The following is a 19,288-nucleotide window of genomic DNA, read 5'->3' on the forward strand; positions in this document are numbered from 1 at the left end:
TTTTAGGAAACTGATATCTCCAGAATGTAGGTAGAAACTGTAAATAGTCAATAATGAACTAAGGAATTAACTGAGAAAATCTCTCATCTATTGATTCCTTCTTTTTCACCATTGTTTTGTTACATGTTGCAAGATTATAGAGTTGCAAGCCTTTTGCTGTAATGAATTTAATTACAATGCTGGTTTGAAACAATTTAGCTGTACTATTATCATCTTGCAATTACTCTGTTAACTATGTTACGATGTTAACTAACCACAGATGTTTCCCTTGGCTCATCAGTGATTCCTTCTGCTCTTATACTCCTCTTTGGAGAGCTGAACCCTTCCTGGAAGGCAGTGCAGAATTTTCATTTATCTTGTTTCTCTCTAAAAAAGTGTAGCTGTTGATAAGTATCAAAGAACTTGACTGCTTTCAAACACCACATGTTCCTGCCCTCTGCTCTGAAGTTATGTGTTTTTCTAACCCAAAACTTGGTTTCATCGAGGATAACTTCAATTCAAAAACATGATCTAAGCTGACAAAGATTGCACTGCAAAGATAAGTATTCCATAGCTTCTCATAGCATCTTTCAGGTCAGGATCTCAGACTTCAGAACATTTAAGCTTACTTAAACTTTACCCTCTGTGAGAGAAAAAACATCTTAAACATGAGTAAGTGGAGACAGAAAACATTTGCTGTCCATGGGGTATGTACCGCTTGAAAGGAAATTTAGTGAGACTGTAAAAATTTTGGGAAAAATATCTCTCTTTAAATGTGTAATCCTGAACTTACAGGATTTATCAAGGCCATTTCATTCCTAATGTGATACTTTCTTTTAATGACACACTAGTTTCAACTCAGAAACAGTCAATGCCCAGCTTAAGAAAAGGATTTCTTAAAAAGCATTCTTAAAAGAAATGCATCACTTGCAGCCTCATTTGTTTGCCTCATTCCTTGGTTGATCAGAGATCAAAGACAAAGGATTCTTCAGACTGAAAAGGAGGAAGGAGGAAATGGAAGAAAAAAGGTTAAAGAACTATTTGCAGTCATCCACATCAATAGCAAACTGGCTTTTTCCCATGTCACCTTAAACTTTTGATATATTGATATATTTTGATACTGCTTAGAAATTCACATATCCCCACAAAAGCTACAGAAAGTAAAAGTAAAGTCATTTTTCAATTTAACAGCAAGAGCTGAGCATTAATGACCATTACCATCATGTGCAGTCAAGTCTATCATTAACTATCTCCAAGGAAATGTAAGTACTCACTTTATTGCCAGCTGTTGGTGTTACTTACTATCAAGTTGACTAAAGCAAATCAAATGCCAATGAACTCACCAGAGGATAGAAAAAGAACAAGGGTCATATCTTTCTTTTCCTTTAAATAAGTTATAAGTCAATGAGAAAAAGAAAACAAAATATCCGTATCATCCATTTGAGAAAGGGAGAAGAGTTTGAAGTATAATGTTATTCTCTCATGCCATGGCAGAAATAATTACTACAGCACTGTGATTCTTTTTTTCTGGTGCCAGAATACAGTGGGAGCATATGTCTCAGCAATTTGCAATAGAGTACACATTCTTAAATTTCTACTGAAAATCCAACTATCATTCCATTCATAAGCACTGGCAGAAAATGGGATAAAGGCAACACATGCTCATAAAACAGTGTCACGCTACACTAGTATATTTTCCAAAGCATGGAGGAAGTTGCACTTTATAATAAAGTATATCTTGGCTTTTGTTAGTTATTTGTTTAGTTAAAATGTCAACATTCATTCATGGAGAAATACAATTCAGTGAAATTATTATGTGTTACATTGACTTGTTCAGGCTGTCATGGGAAATCAGAACCTATATGGATTTGTTTGTTAGGGCTAAAGGTATCACCCACAAAATAAAGAAGGAACCATTTCCTTATAAATAGCATAGGACTTGATTGCTTCAACTGGCAGAGGTAGGTGGTATTAGAGACTTTGAGAACTTAGTCTAAAACTAGTGTAATGGGATGTCAGATCTTCATTGCAAACAGAAGTTGTAACTGCTGTCTGAATATCTGACTAATCAGCCTGTTAAATGATTCTATAGTTTGAAAAGAGCTCTTAGAAAATTCTCTCTCTGATGAAAGATTAAGGTGAGGTGATACCTTGACACTAGATTAAAAGAATGTGAGTGAATTCAGCTGACAACACTGATTCAGTTTTCCTAGTGGAAGTTTGGACTTCACTGAGTTTTGAAAAGTCATATTCACTTAACCAAGAGCTGCTGCCTGCCTACCCGTGACTTAGGGGGCATGTCCTAAGAAGGTAAGCAGTCCATTATTTTTATCAGTCACTGACACCGTAAACCATTGGCTTCAACTAATATTAGAGATGAGTTTAAAATTGCACTTTAGTAATAGAAACAAATAGTAAATAGTGAGAATTCTTTCTCCATTGCCATTATTAATGAGGATTTTTTCTTTTAATCTACAGGTGATGATATCATGATAGGGGTTCAGGAAAGAACCCATTTTCAGCTTTCTCCAGTCCAAATGCTTCTTGAAGAATGGTTGTCAAAGCGTCTGTCTCTTGAGGGTCTCTCAATGGGTATTTCTACCCAACATTACATTATTTCATATACCAATTAAGGCCTACGTAACAGTAGGACTCACTTGATACAAAACCTGCAGCTCTGTCTTTTACCTGGGTACCTGCATAGAGCCTGGAGGCCCTCAGAAGGACAGAAATAGTTGTTTGAAGTAATTTTCAGTATTTGAAGTCACTGTCAATAGACGCTGAAACATTTTTTTCACTGCTTTTTCCCTAGCAAGTGTGAAGGACATTCAAATCAAGCCAGCAAGGGGGAGATTCAAAGAGACAGTTTATGCACATCATGTATAAGCTATGAAGCTCCTTGACAGAGGATAGTGACTACCAGGAGGTTTAAGACACTAACAAATACTTTGACAAGAAATACACAGGAGGATTAAACACACAGAAACCATTTCTACCTCAGGATGTCCCTGTGCCACAAACCATTGTCAGATGAGACTTTTATCAGAGCAATTGTCATTGTATGATTCCTCTAATCTTAACTTCTTTCCGTGGGACTTTTTTAGGCCATTGCTCAAGACAAGGGAGTGACCTAATACATCTTATCTGTTCTGTGGATCAAGTAAAATACCTTCTAAGTCCAGACTCTTTTCAGTTTCTGGGCTTTCTTTCCTTAGAAGGAGCTAAGAGGGAGGTCAAGCCCTGGTTCTCTCTTGGTTGTGTAACTGTCTTTAAATGTTTACCAAGCTATGGCTTATCTCTGACTACTTTTTTCTTCGTTTGCTTTTCTTACAGCCCAGTGTTTAATTAAACAAATAGCTCAACAGTCATCCCAACGGTCATGTCAACATAGTGTGTTCATTAACTATTTTTGCAGCTCCTCATCCATCACTGTGGATATTAGAGCTTGACCTGGACATGGAAACCATTGTCTTTCAGAACAAGTATCTGCATGGTTTAATGTTCAGTCAGCTGAGTGTGTTTGAAGTGATGATAAGCGCAGCGGAGCTTATCTAAATGTGGAAGAATATAACCTAAACCACACTTCAAATGCATAGATTCAGGTCTTCATTTTTAAGAAGGTCAATTAACTACTAAAATAGGCTAACAAAGGAAGTAAGGGACTGTCTGTTTCCTGGCAACTTTATGCCAGGAATGTTTTAGTCAAACATGTTATTCAGCGAGAGGCAAGTGTGACTTGGAGTAAAGGGATGAAGGGGGTAAGAATATTGATGGTTTATACTATACTACATGTGACATTAAAATGATCCTTTCTGGCCTATATAAGACATCCTGATATCAAAATCATGTTCTAGTGGTGCATTCTTCCCTTTGGTTTAAATCCATTTAAACATGGTGACTTGGATCATTCATAGATCGTGTTAAATATTCCATCAGATTACATAAATTGGTGAGACCAAGTGTAAAATAAGAGAGAAGGTAGGATTGTCTTTCCATTTTGCCTTACTTATCTCTTTCATTGCTCTTTTTACCTCCTGTTATATAACTGATCTGATAATAGATTTACCACTTAAAAAGTAGTGTCTGATCTACCTTTTATTCATGACCCCAAAGATTTTTCTTTTTCAGCTGCCGTAATGATGTTTTAAAATATTTTCTAGTGATTTGGTATTTACTTGCCCTGCAGTTCTTCATTCAAACAATTCAGTGTTTATGAATTTTCAAGCAGCAGCTGTAACCATACTTGATACCAGAAACAATACATTTTATTTACATGTACTTTTTCCCAACAAAATCCCTCTTTGCTACCTGTCAAGTTCAATAAAATAACTGCAATTCTGGAGATAATTCCTCATGTAATGATTGGAGTTTTCTAAGTGTTTTTATTTTCCTTGCATTGTGGAGTTGTCTGTAATTGCTGTTGTCAAGTGTAGTTTTGAAACACGATAAAAAGGCGCATTTTCTTAATTTTATAAATAAAAACATTGTTTGCAGCTGCAACACTGTTCAATACCTGATCTTTAAACCTTCACAAGAGAAGGCAGATTATCCTTCCTCTGTGAAGGGACTGCTCCAGGTATAACCCAACTAGAACTAACATTGCACTGGGCTGGCAGGGAGTAGCTCTGCATCCCAGTGCCTGGTGTCTTCTAGGCACCCAGGACCGGAGAGGAGGAGAGGTAAGTCATGTGCAAACCAGCAGAAAAATTTGAGGAGAAAGAGTTAAAAATCACAGGGAGTAAAAAACTCAAAATGGGGCCATATGCAGTAATAAATAGTGCATAATGGAAATAGAGGTATAAGTTGGATTTTAATAGCAGGTTATGAGATTTAATTATATGTCACTAAAATGAAATATTATTTTTCTTTTTGAAGAGAAGGATTATATGTACGATTACAGTTCTAGAAACCAAAAAGAAAATAAAATTTACACACACATTAAAGCACAGCATCCAAAGGAATCCCAGCCCAAAGACTATTTTCTTACTTTCTCTTGTTAAATATATCATATATTTTTCTAAAACAAAATTCCACAGTGTCCATAGTGGAAAATACTTCATGAGAATAGGTCCTTGAAGTACAATCTAATTCAGTGGCAGATATTCCAAAACAATCATATATTGAAAAATGTATTTATACCTACTCTGTAATGCTGTACAGAAAATAAATGTCTGACCTGCGTTTTTTAACCCACTGCACCAAATTCAATCCTGAGCAAAGTTCATAGGCATGTGCATCAACACGTTGGGGTTTGATTTGCTTTCTCTAAAGGCAGCATTTCTGATCCATTGGCCCAAACAGTGCTCTCCATTGAAGTGAGCAACTCAACCACAGCTAGTTCCCTGGTCAGCACACACAGCACGAGGTCAGGGGAGACTCTGAAATGACAATTTTTATTTAAATACTTCATGACAGTTTTCTTCATGGTCAGGAATGCCTTTTGTGAATTATCACATCAAGGGATAATTAGAAAATATAAAATAAGTGGGATGAGTAAATGTTCTTTTCTAATGAAAATCAGAATTGAACAAGGAGTATTCTTTTGTGACTGGGTTTCTACATACAGCAAGGGTGCTTAGAGCAGTACAGATGGCTTGTGATTCAACCTTAATTTAAGTTTCTGGCTGGATTGTACTCTGTATCTACAGGAATTATAATTTTAATACCAGTCTTGTGTTTCATTCCAAAACTGTTGGAGTTGTGTATTTGTTTACATATTTTGATCCAAGATAAAATCTCAATGACAGTAAATAAACAGTGTCATGAAATCACTATTTATTTACCACCGCTAACAGAATTCATTTGGACTGAACAGTTTTTCCAAAAGGGTTTTTAAGGCTTTTTTGGGTTGGTTTTATTTGGTTTTCTGTTGACATTTTTTTAGCAAGCATTTAACTTTATTACTGTGTTACTGAAAATGCTGTCTTTGCACTGAATACCGCTTTCACTTGTTGTGTCCTTCTGTGTAACAGAATTTTAGTTAGCAAACACACTTTGAAAGTAGGTGTTCCAAGTACTGTTATTTGCTTATATTCTCACCTTTGGGGAAAATATTTATTGGGGTAGGGCATCCTGTGGAAATTTTCTCCTTCTGTAAAATGCAACATTTTAATAGTTTTTACTCTACTATTTTGTTCTGTTATTTTTATAGGCTTATTATTGCACATAGTTACATTATCAGGATATATACGAGGAAGAAGGAAAACCTGCTTAAACGGTAACAATACTGCTACCCAAGAACAATTGGGTATGACTGAGCTATGAAATCTGGAAATAAGGTTAGGTTCAAAATTTTAACCATCAGAGAAACAAGGTTTTGCTCTAGTTTTGCAATAGATGATGAGGGAGAAAGAGCCAAACTTAAGACACAAACTGACAGAAAAGTTTGAAAAACAGAAGAGTTTTCTTGGAGGAGGAGAAGACATGGTTTTACATGATGAATGAAATGGGATTTTTCCATGGTGTCAGTTTTTAAACTACCCTGTGAAAAGGGCCAGGGCTGTTCTGAGTATGAACTAGGAGGCTGTCTTCAAACCCTTATATCTTCGATCTCCACACTCAAATGAGGACTTGGGGACTACCTTGAAATGGACTTTTTCAAAAGTTTAGTAAAACTGAACAATAACAATGAAGGTTTTTTCTTAGGAGAAGACGAAAGGAAAACACAAAGATGGGAATTTAAGGAAGCACATTTCAGTACTTTCATAGTCTGTGTTATATTTTCCCTGGAAATTACTGTAGGAAAAAGAGGAGTTGAAAAGAGCTGACAATGTCTTAAACTGTCTCTGCTAAGAATGTCAACTATTGCAATGAAGAAGAAGAAAAAAATGTATCAAGATATCTCTAGGCAGATTAAAAGCTCTCTAATATCTTCAAAATACAAGGAAGCATCTGAATAAGGTCAAATTGATACAAGTATTAAATAATAGCTTAAGGATATAGGCCCAATTCATGGAATAAAATGTCTCTTGCTCTTGTTAGTTATGTCAAATGTTATCAGAAGATAGTGTTAGCTGAAATTATGAAGCAGAGGCTATTCATTCATCATTCTCTGCTGTGCTCTTTCTGTTACAAGTCTGGAAAAGGATTTTCAGAAAACATACGTCCTCTTCCTTTACATACACCATATCATTCAGACTCCAAAGACTAAAGGAAAAATAATTTATCACATATAAAAACTCCCTGTTTTACACATGGCCATCAAGGTCCATATTCAAACAGAGGTACTACAATTTGGAAAATCATCTAATGTTTTCTTAAAGCTACTTAGGCAAACAGCATGGCGTCATTGCCACTTGAGAAAATTATGCAAATGTCTTACTCAAACACTACTGACCATAAACCATGTACTTGTACTGAACTCCTTTTGATGAAGCACTTCATCAGCAAAAATTAAACTGTAGGCATGTAAACCCCGTAAACATTTGGCATGTCTGGGCTAGAAAGGAAAATTCCACCATTTGCACTCATCTGAAATGTAGCTCTCTCCCATGCAGCACAAAGGAAAATACTAAATAATACATGTAGGTACTTACCGGCCTTTTCTCCAGTTTGAGGAAGGAGTCAATTTATGTTCCCAAACAGCTAACTAGCTTTTTTTTTTTTTTTAATAATCCATGCTGTGTTCAATATTTCTTCGCAAGTACAGTAAGTGAAAAGTCCTAATGTACAAACTATAGAAGTAAGCATTTGCACTTCTGCTGAGCTTTCTACCTGCTGATTTTCTGGAACAGTGGTAGTATGACTGAAATACTATGTATTTTAAAATACTTCTTCAGAAGTCTCATTGAACCTAATCAGACCAATCATTTGAGTTAAGATGAGTGAATAAGAAATTTTCAATTGGTACCCAATGAATTACCTGGCAAAGGTTCAATCTCATTTTTAGATTGTCTGAATATGAGTCTCAAAAGATAAATCATAGAAAATGTTAGTGCACTATAAAAGAAATAAAATTCTATACAAATTCTTGTAAAGTGAAACATCTGCCTTTGGATAAATAGCCAATCTACCAGTCTGACCACTGTCATTCTGTGCTATCTCAGATATCCCCATATATGCAATCGGTTTAAGGAATTTTACATTTGAAAAGGACCTGCTTCTAAGCCTTACCTGTCTACATAGACCATATTACATATAATAATATGGACATCAACTGTGGACCTGATTCAGACATTCTAGCTGCGCACAGTCCTACTGAATTAGGTGGGAGCTGTAAGTTCTTAGAGGTTTGGAAAAGAAGACTGATAAATTCTCACCGGCAGTCTCAAAAAGATAACTGTGCTACAGATGAAATATTCCTGATATTAAATGTATCTCTGTCATTTAAGGTTTGGAAAATTGGCATTATCTTTAGCAGATTACCACACAAAACATGCAGTTATATTTACAAGTGGTGGAATTAGAGCACAAAATGTTGAAATAAGTTCATAATACTCATTTTCCTCATGGAAAGCTAGACAATACCAAAAGTATGTCATAGCAATTACAGCTAATACCAAGAAGCTATTAATACCAATACCCATGCTTAGAGCATATAAAGCTTGATAAATTCCTTGCTTTTTAAGTTCAACAAGCAAGCAAGGTGGACAAGAATGCCAATGGCATCCTTGCTTGTATCAGAAATTGTGTGGCCAGCAGGACTAGGGAAGTGATTGTCCCTCTTTACTCAGCACTGGTGAGGCTGCATCTTGAATCCTGTGTCAAGTTCTGGGACCCTCACTACAAGAAGGACACTGAGGTGCTGGAGCATGTCCAGAGAAGAACAGTGAAGCTGATGAAGGCTCTGGAGCAAAGTCTTATGAGGAGCAGCTGAGGGAGCTGGGGTTGTTCAGCCTGGAGGTTCAGGGGGGACTTTATTGCTCTCTACAACTGCCTGAAAGGGGGTCAGAGCAAAGCAAGGTGGGGGTTGGTCTCTTCTCCCAGGTAACAAGCAATAGGATGAAAGGAAATGGCCTCAAGTTCCACCAGGGAAGGCTTAATTGGATATTAGGAAAAATTTCTTCATGGAAAGGGTGGTCAAGCACTGGAACAGGCTGCCTAGGAAGTAGTTGAGTCGCCATCTCTTTAGGTTTTTACAAGACATGTCGATGTGACACTTAGGGACATGGTTTAGTTGTAGAATTGACAGTGTTGGGTTAACAGTTCGACTTAATGATCTGAAAGGTCTTTTCCAACCTAAATGATTCTATGATTCTAAGACGCAACACTACACGAAGTGCCCACAGCCAGCAGGAGCCTGGGGAACTGCAGGTTACACGGCAAACAGCCCAGATTAGAACCAGTCCTGTACAAACAAACACGAGATGAAGGACTGCAGTGTGGCAGAACGAAACTACTTTTGAGGCAAGGTTGTGTAGTGAGATTAATTATAATACATGCAAAAGCAGAAAATTTGTTAATACCTAATAAATTGTTAATGGAAGTAAACAGGGAAATCACTGCTATCTTGAATTAGCATTTTAAGCTGTGATTGAAGTACAGAATATCTCATTAAACAGAATCATTATTGAATGATTCAATGAACCATGTAATAATAACGCTTGCTTCCTTGCATACTGCAACCCTAACAGAGGTGTTCAGATAAACCTTCATTCACAGTAGGTAAACTCTCTACTCGTTCATCAACAGACAACATCTTGTGATTGCATCTCCCTCATGACAGTAATGCACACCTTGCAGTGTAGCACTCTATGAGGTGTAGATTTATTTATTATTAAAAAGCCAACAAACTAACAAAACCAAACAAAGCCTAAACTTTAGGGTTATCTGCCTGTAAATGTAACTTAACCATTTCAGGTCCTCCTTCTGAGTCTCCACCACTATCTTCCCTATCACTTTTCTCTCCAATAACACAATGGTGCTGAAGCATGCCAGTGCGATGCGTGAGGCTAAAGACTGTATTTCAGAACTAATTCTTGCTGAGACCAAGATATGAGCATGCTTTTCTTCATAAATATATTTTTAATACATTTTCTACACAAATATAAGCACAAGATACAAACCTTTTCCTGATTCCAGAATTCAATATGTAAGCTTTCTCCGGTACATTACCCCTGCACTGCCAACTGATACAGATTAGTATCAGAAGCCTGTGTAAACACCAAGGTATTCTCTCATTCCAAATTAGATAGAGATGCTAGAGACACGTTAGGCATTCATCTGTGCAACCAGCTTGAGGGACTTCTGGCTTTAAGCACAGCCACAAACTGTGGTTTGAAGTGCTGGGTTCAAAACTTGGTTTGCTTCTCCTTCTTTGTCATAGAAGGCTGTTGGATTGCAATGAACTACTTTCAGTTGCTGCTGGACTTCCACTTCTGTGGGTTGCTATGGATGTGGAACTGCAGTTTCAGCTGATATTGCCAGTGCTGCTGTTCTGCCAGCCACTTTGGAAATATTTTCATCTTTTCCTTTGCAAAAAAAAAGAACCTAATAATTCTTATAACACACAAGAAGGGACAGAACTCTTATCCAGTATGATTTACCTAAGAAAATTAACTAAGCACAGTTATTTTTTGTTAATAAAATATATACATAAAAGAGAAATCTGTTATCTTTTTATTTGCTGGAGCTTCCTTGTATCGCAGTTACAGTTTGCTGTTAACAACAAAAAAATGAAGTCAGCTATAGCTTTTTGGTTCTCTTTCAAATCCAAGAAATAAAAAATTTATGATGCTGTTCTGGAATAAGTCCTAAACATACATTCTTGGACTTATTTTAAAAGAATTCTTTATTCCAAAAATAACTCCATATTCCATAATTTTTGATTCAGTATGTGCTGCCCATATTAAAAGCTTAAACAGTTTTTAAAAGTTCAAGTTCTGCATATATCCTTTGTTTCAGAAAGGTATTGTGTAGCTTTCATTGTCTCTGTAACAAATAGGTTGATCAAAACAAAACTTGTCAAGGCAAAGTCGTAAAACGTGATTCATAGCATAATGACTTTAAAATCAAATTCAGATCCAATGTAAGTAGATGCACAACTACATTTTTTGTAACAATGACTCATACCAGATCTGAATCTGGCTCTCTGTTAGAAACTGAAATCTGGATACCTCCATTACTGCAATATTGGCCAATTTTGTTTCCTCTGTAACATTGATTGGATTCTACCTCTGTGTTTTAGAGCTGTCTGTAATTCAGCACAATGGAAGGGTGCAAAATTCTTACGGCACAAGATTTGGACAAAAAGCATCTGGTACGGACTTCCTGTGAGATCTTTGTCTCTGGAACTATTTCTATTTAAAGACCTAAAAATTCAAACAATAGGTCTTTCTATTTTTACTGCCTCTGGCTCTGGGGTGCAATCCAGACCTCTAGTTTGAATTTTTCTCGTTTGGTGTCTATGCTTGTGACAAGGTGTTTGACTAGAGTTACACAGTTCAAAACACATGCTTTCACAATACCTTTCTGAACAGTGGTCCAACTTAAATATCTGTATTAGGAAGCTGGCTTCATCATGTATTTAACAAAGACAGATACTCTTCCCTCCATTGATTTCAGTTAAATAGTTGAAGTGAGATATAACGAATATGTCCTGTGAAATAGCAATCCAAAAGCCTCTCTCCATCTGCAGAAAAGCCACACAGAGCTGGACCAGAAGAAATAGTGATGAAGCTTCTCTGGACAGTCTCTTCTCTGGTTTATTTATACAGAATTCCTTCCCTTTCACCAAACCTGTGTTATGTACCCAAAGACATTCTTACCAAGAGCTCAGCATTTACTAACTGCTGGCTTAAACATAGCTAGTAGCTGAAACTGTGTGGCAGGCCCTGGTCTCATCAAGTTTCTGAATGACTGGCAGCCTCGGCCTTCCACATGTTCACACCACTTTTTGTCAAGAAAACGGCCTCTGATTTCTGCAAAGACAAAAATGTTTTGTGCTGAGAAAAAGGAAACCTGACTCTGCAACCTACTGCATAGGGCACATATCTACAAAGGAGGAGTTTTTGTTTCTACTTCTGAGTTTTACCTATTTCAATACAAAGTGGGGGAGAAGGACTTCAATTTCTGTAAGGTGAATGCCTCAGCCAGCAGGGGAAACAACCAGTGGCCTCCTCACCTCATCTGGTCCTATGAATGTTCTACTTTCTGCTGTGTAGGGATCGTCTGTTTAAACATTTGAAGTCAGGTAACCTTTCTGAAACAAGCCTTAAATGAGCAATTTTCCAGATGGCAATTGTTTCTCAACAACTAAAGCTTTTTATTCAGTCCAAAATCAGTAGCATTCAGCTTCTGATCTGGATGATCAGCTAACAAGAAACATCAAATGCATTAATGTATATTCTCAAGTCCCTACAGTCATGATGTAACCAATGTTATCAAATACAGCTATAATGCTATCAAAGTAAACAAGGAAAGGGGAACACATCTCCCCATGGCAGGGGAGTTGGAACAAGATGATCTCTAAGGTCCCTTCCAACTCAAACCATTCTATAATTCTATAATTACATGAAATTTTCATAGTTTTAGCTTTATAGCTGAATTTTATAAATGGAAATAATACAGTAACATACATAATTTTCAATTATCCATTTTTAGCGAAAGAAACATGAAAGGGATAAATAGGGATAGTATATAGAATATATATAGGAGATCAATATATATTAGTATATATAGATTAATATTGGTTTATGCTATTACACATTAGTTTATGCAGCACACTTTTATACAAGTATTTATGAGTATTTTAAACTGTAGTACATACTAATGCTGATGTAACGTACAACAATAGTTAGGCCTTCAGCTCTGCAAATTCCAACAGATTCTTCCCACAACACTAATCTTATCTACAGCTTAACTATTTTATGGTGCAACATTTTTAACTTCACATTAAATAAAGCACCATGATTGTAATTTAGAAAGAAAAACAGAAATAAAAAGGCTATTGAAGTGCCACATGAGTGAGTTAGCAGCAGAGTGAGTTAACAGTATTGTAAGAACTCTGGCTTCTGGAATTTCCTGAGTTTTGAGTGCCTGACTTTATGACTTGGTACTCCACCAAAACTAAAAATTTCTTTATAAAGAAAAGAGGGAACAAAACCCAATATATTTTGTTTGGGATTTTTCCTCATGCTTTTGACTTCCTCAGCATATCTTATAAATTGCCTAAGCACAGCCTTACACCTCTTTGTCTAACATCAGCTAAAGGGAGAGATAAAATTAATAAGCAGGCCTCAGCAAATCTGTCATACACATTATTGCAGAGCACAGTGTGCTCCAGCTAGCTAGACCCACAACTTTTCACCTACTTTCCATCTACTGCTATCTCCATTTCTCACAAATTAGGGAACGGCAATCTGCTCTCTAAACCTCAGTAGCTCCTTGCTCCCATAAAATTAAGACTTAAGTAAAAAATGCCTTTAAAAATGACATGTAAAAGTGGATGTATGGCTTTGCAAATCTAGACAAGGAATTTATACTTGCTGTATTCACCTTCCCACTCACTCTTGCTCTTCTTGTGTGTTTAGACATAAGCTTTTCACAGTAACAGCTCTGTGCACACTTCTGATCAAGGTTACTTCTAAGTTGGTCCAGGTGTCATATTCTCCTCAAACTCAAGCCCTACCAGCTGTCTACCTGATTCTAGCAGCTTTCTCGACTTTCAAAATACTGAGAGGAAATGCATGCAAGCCTCAAGTACTGTTGTTTATTCCTCTGCTTAACAAGAAGTGAGTCCAATGCAGACTGCTACATTGCAAGGGGAAAAAAAGGAAGCTTTTTTTTTTGGTTTATGGCCACACAAACACTGGTTGGGTTACACCATTTGGTCTCATCACAGATAATGTCAGTGTGAACACAGATTATGTGCTTCTCATGCACCTTATAGAAAGGACCTCCAGCTGCTGCAGCTCAACAATGAGTCAGGGACACACTCAGAAGGGAACTGGCATTGTATTTTTTTTTTATGGATTAATTAAGAGCACAAAAACTGCTTGCCCTCCTTAATTATTTTTAAATTTGTATTTTTTTACTTTATTAATGGCATCCGTTGAACCTCATGCATATACAGCTCAGACAACCAAAGAAAACATCATCGCAACTGCTGTTTCCATATACATGCAAGGCAAGCTGCATGTAAACCATTAAGCTGTTTTAAAAGGTGTTCAGAGGCTTCTCTCCTTGAATAGCATCAGACTCTTCACAGCAGTACTGTATGATCCTTGAATGTGCTTTGTTTTACTGACACAGAAGACATAAGCCAGTCTAGAAAGTGGTCTTAGAATCCATGTTTATTGTGCAGGTCCCACATAAAGATATGAAATATACCTGGTGCATGATATGAGAGTAAATAGGAAATGAAAATCAGAAGACTGCTTGTGTATCCAATTGAAAGAGTATACAGAGCTACCAGAGCAAACAGCCAGGCTGAAAAGAAACTTTACAAGCACAAAAGCTATCCTCCACAAAGAGCCAAATACAGCATATGTGCTTCTAAATCTCATCCTACTTTGAGCAATTTAATCATGGATAAGCCTTTTGCTACCACCTGTACAGAAACCAGTGTTGTACGGAGTACTTCAGGGCAGTGAAAATAAGTGGCATACGAAACATTTGAACTAAGTGACATGAATCAAACCAGGAATCCCAACTTTTCTGCTGTGAAAGTTTTACCCACGTTCATTCCTGCAGATGACAAGTTTAATTGTTGTTCAGTAACATCCATTTTCATGTTACATATTATTTCAACTTTAGCCTCTTATTTACCCAGAGTAGAAGCTACACAAGCATAAGTGACAGGTATCAGAGAACCAACCTATGGTAGACCAAAGCAGTTCTTTCAAGAGCTCTTGAGAGACTGCTAGTCTGATGGAGGTGCTCACATCCCTCACATCCCTCTTATGCTGAGATCACATACTTTTTGCTTGTGAAAACTAGTGCTTTCCTGCCTCAGAGGCCCAGAGCAGAGCCCTGGAGGACCACTGACATCTGGTGGTCACTTCACTCCTTCCAACAGCACCTGCAGCTCCCGGTAGGAAACAAGCACAAGCTGAAGTGCAGAAATCACTGAGGTTTGGGGAGAAGTAAAACGGCTTTCTCAGTAATTAGCCTGTATCACAGCACACAGGTCTGCTAATGTGAACCAAGCCAGCAATATAAGTGTTCTTATCTGCAATTAACACATTAAAAAGAAAAAGAGGAAAAGGAAAAAATAAAATATAAATTAATTCCAAAGAAAGCTAAGTCATATATATTTAATTTTACTGTGACTTGATCAGATTATATTTTATAGATGGCCTGACACAAATACATGTCAGGGAAGTATTAAGCTACAGGTCTTACTCTGTGTTTATTAACTTAGTGGAATTTGATGGTTACAAGTAAAGCAGATGAACTGCAATATGCAAACAACAAACTCAGTTAAAACTGCCAGCACATTAATAGTACTGTTGGATTAAGCTCTCCCTAGATATAATAAAGCTTTTCTAAATAGACCACATTTAATTCAACAAGTTCTTGAGAACAACTGGGTTGTGAAATAAAATTATATAAAACTACCTTTTTGACAAATAAAAATGCACATTTTTTCCGAGGTAAGATGTTACTTCTTACTGAAAGGGAGTAATGAGATTCAGGTCTACTTTTTCTAGACAAACTAGTACAATATTAAATAATAAGCAGAAGTATTCAACAATTTTATCCACATTGATACGTGTTTAATGGTGAGACTGCCCAGACAGAAATTGCCTCACTTCTCTCCAGCAAACTTCAGAGCATCTTCCTGACAATTAAAAGCAATTGTGCAGAGAGACAACCAGCACTGGATCTAAAATGTACTTAGGCCTGTTAGCACTGGTTGATGATAGGCAAACACCAAAAGCTATGCTTTGTTTGTTGCAGCTATATACAACTTGTAAACAAAACTCTAAAGCTTTCAGACATTCAACCAGAATACAAAAATCTTACTAAATTGTCATGAAAATTTTCAGCCCTTCCCAACCACTTTCTTTGTCATGGTTCAAAGTCTATTTTCAGGTAAATGTAAATTTCTCATTGAAACAGGAGCTCAGTTCAAAACTAATAAAACTCACAGCATCTGCTGAGCAGTGGGAAGTAATCAAAATGTTTGTTTGATACACCTTTCCTACATGCTACAAGAGTGCAGTTGTGCAAAAAATCTGCAGTACAAATCATCTGTCTTCAAACTGACCTATATTTTTCATTTACCACCAACATGACACCTCTCCATAAGTAAACAGATTGCTAAATTACAGCTTCACCTTCAATCTAGGCTACCTAACCAGACTGATAGTGAACTATTTTAAATTACTTTTACAAAATGCATTGTTGTGCATACATTTTCTAGCCGGTTGTGGCACGTTGGGGGCAAACATTTCATAGAGGCACATGCAAATGTTAATGCAGACAAGAAGTGTGCAAAAAATACCCAATGCTCAGAGTGAAAAAAGAACACTCATACCGAGGCAATTATATCAAGCCACCCCAAGGAAAGCAGCAAGCGTGCACCAAGATAGTTTGATTTGATTCTGCCAGAGTTTGCAGCTAAGCCCAAAAGGCTTTTGAAAGACAAGTGCCAGGTTTTTCACTCCCACCTGTGTTTCAGCAAAAGTCTAGTACCTGTTGCCCAGTGATGCCTCTGGAGAATTTCACTCGTGTGGCTCACAACTCACTGATGTTCTTACCTGTCTTAAGTCTTTTCCTGTACTGCTGCATGAACATACAGCGACAAAAATGGCTTCACAAGACTACTTTTAAACACATCCTAAAGGTCCAACTGCAAATCAATAAACATTAATCAGTATAGAGAAACTAGCCCCTGTACACAACAGGCACAGAGCCGATGGTCCACTTAAATTCTACTCTGAGCATTTAAAGAGCTATTTTCAGTATTTTAACAATGCTGGTTTCTGCACAATAACGCATTTCACCTACAGTGAAAAGCTGTCGCATTGCTGCATATCTATTAAATAAAAGCATTATAATTAGGTCAGCTACTGGGTAAAGGAGACGATAACCACTTTAACAAAGCACTGTCACAGTTATAGGTCCTTGGCTGAAAAGAAAGTCTCTTCTTTCCTTTGTTGCCTCCCCAACATACATTTTTGAAAAATATCTCAGCATTGCCAACCCAATTATACAACAGCAGGAGATGATTAGTGTGTGACAATGTTCTAATTCACAGACATAATCTTTCATCTATGTTTATATTTTATTGGGGATATTTTCCTGTGGTGGAGAGATGCCTTCCACTCACCATCAGGGACAGATAGGTCTAAAAATAATTTTGCTTGGTTCTAATCGGTAACATCATGTTGGCAAACCTCTTCCGAAGACACAGGAAAGCAAGATAACCCATTCCCGCCAGGAGGCTGACCAGCAGGGTGGTGCCAAGAACCCTCGGAGCCCTTTTCTTGGCCACACGGAATGCCGTTGGCAGAACAGCTGAGATTAATATATTGTTGACGTGTCCCAAAACTTTATAAAATGCTTTTCTCTTCACAACTCGCTCATAATAGGCTTCCAAGTTGGGCCGCTTTCCATTTCCCCAGTTTCTTCTTGCCAATCCCAGAAACTTCAGGCGATGTAATGTGACGGCAAGTGATACATCTGCTAGGCTGAAGAAATCACCACAGAGCCAAGGTTGATTTCCATCTTCTAAGCAGAGATAAAACATAAAGAATTAGGAGCTAATATTTAGTTTAGTGCTATTTCAAATTCCGTCTAATAAACACCACCAACACTTCAGCTAAGATATGACTTTAATCAAGGAACATTTTAGTAATCCCTGTCCATTCTTTGCACAATATTGTAAAGTCTTAGGCTCAGCAGCCAGGACTACATTTGTTAAGGAAAAAAAGAGTGACATTCCAGGTTCATAAATTAAAGCTCACAGTAAACAGTTATTTTCCTCAACTACATTTCTCGAATCTGGATTAAATTAAACAGGACCGGAAAGGAGGAAGGCAGTTTAAATTTTAGTAAAAAGTTACCACTTGTCTGAAGAATTTATCATCTTGCCTATGTCACTCAGCTCTATGGCATTCACTCAAGAACTAACTCCAGCTAAATTGCTGTAGGCTTTCAAGTCAAAACCAAACAGATCAGACAACTGACCTGCACCAAACACACCAGCTCAGTGAGAAGACAGAGCTTGTCTACCTGTCCTTCTTTTGTGACCATGGCGTTTTTACACTGAGATGTTTGAGAAGTGACAGATATTCACACTGCCCACCACTAGTCATGAGCACAGATAGAGACCCCAGGTTCCCTCTACAGTTGAAGGAAAGAGACGAATCTTCCTGGTATGGCTCAGAGCAGTGTCAGTGATCTGAACCACCACCACCACGTGACAGGGCTGACCTGTATTGACTACACTGAGAGCTTTTCAAACCCAGGATATGAAAACTAATAGTTACCATAGCTGTCAGCATGAGTACTCTGCTCTAGCCTAGTTCTCAAATAGGACTATGCTGTTCCCTTCTCATTTGTATCCTTTCGCAGTTCTTCCCACACAACAGGCATGCAAAAATGCTGGCACAAACATTCAGCAGTACCTCTCTGGAAACAAAAAAATTTAGTAATCTCCTTTCCAACACATTTGCCACTAAAGGAAAGCAACAGTTTGGCACATGGCTGGTACCAGTCCATTTTGACCAGTTAAACAGGTCTGGAAGAAAGGCCTCTCTAGAGAACAAGGGTATCCAAGGTTGATGAAAGCATACCTGGGGATTCATCTAGCGCATTAAGTAAGTAAGAAGATAGAAAGGAAGACCAAAGAGCTACCTTCCATGAAAGATACCTGCAGTGGCAGCAGCAGTAATTCAATGAGGGATTTGAGTAGTAGCAAGAGAAGCAGAAGTTACAAGTTTGACCAGGACCTGGAGAAGCACTGATCACAAATCTCAAAAGTGGGAATACCTCAGACAAAATTCCAAGAGGCAGGTAACAGCCCCATGTTTTACAAAATCCTGTGATCCTGGCAGTTTTCATAAGCTCATCAAAATTGTAGCAGTTGAGTCCTTGGAAAGGCTACTTAGCAGAGAAAACAAGGGGCTGCTGGCAATGGTGACACAGTTTGCTGAACAAAATCCTTTATGAGTAAAAATATTTTCTGTGACTCTTTACTGTTGAGTCAGTAGAAAATTTAACCTAGATTTTCAATCACTAGTTCAAACCTGTGGTTGTGATAGTAACCGGTAATTATTACAACAGCTTTTTACAGAACTAAATGCAAAAAGTTATTGATTTGAGCAGATGTAGTTGATATTGATTGATGCTTCATGCAGTTCCCAGTGAAGTCAGAGGAAGGACTCCTGTTAGTACCACTGGGAGTTGAACCAGGCTCTGA

The 19,288-nt window shown here is 37.4% G+C and overlaps 1 protein-coding gene across 3 annotated transcripts in view; it reads right to left on the minus strand.

Moving 5' to 3' along the window:
- Positions 1-14,192: 14,192 nt before the first annotated feature.
- Positions 14,193-19,288, minus strand: part of GDAP1 (ganglioside induced differentiation associated protein 1) — a 32,638-nt gene continuing 27,542 nt past the window's right edge. For all 3 annotated transcript variants that reach the window (XM_027692674.1, XM_027692605.1, XM_027692754.1), the window contains one exon: positions 14,193-17,595. In XM_027692674.1, coding sequence (XP_027548475.1) covers positions 17,213-17,595 — 383 coding nt within the window. In that variant the 3' untranslated portion in view covers positions 14,193-17,212. The remainder of the gene's footprint in view (positions 17,596-19,288) is intronic.

Source organism: Neopelma chrysocephalum, unplaced genomic scaffold, assembly GCF_003984885.1.
Source record: "Neopelma chrysocephalum unplaced genomic scaffold, ASM398488v2 Primary Assembly neopelma1_22, whole genome shotgun sequence".
NCBI classification, from domain to species: domain Eukaryota; kingdom Metazoa; phylum Chordata; class Aves; order Passeriformes; family Pipridae; genus Neopelma; species Neopelma chrysocephalum.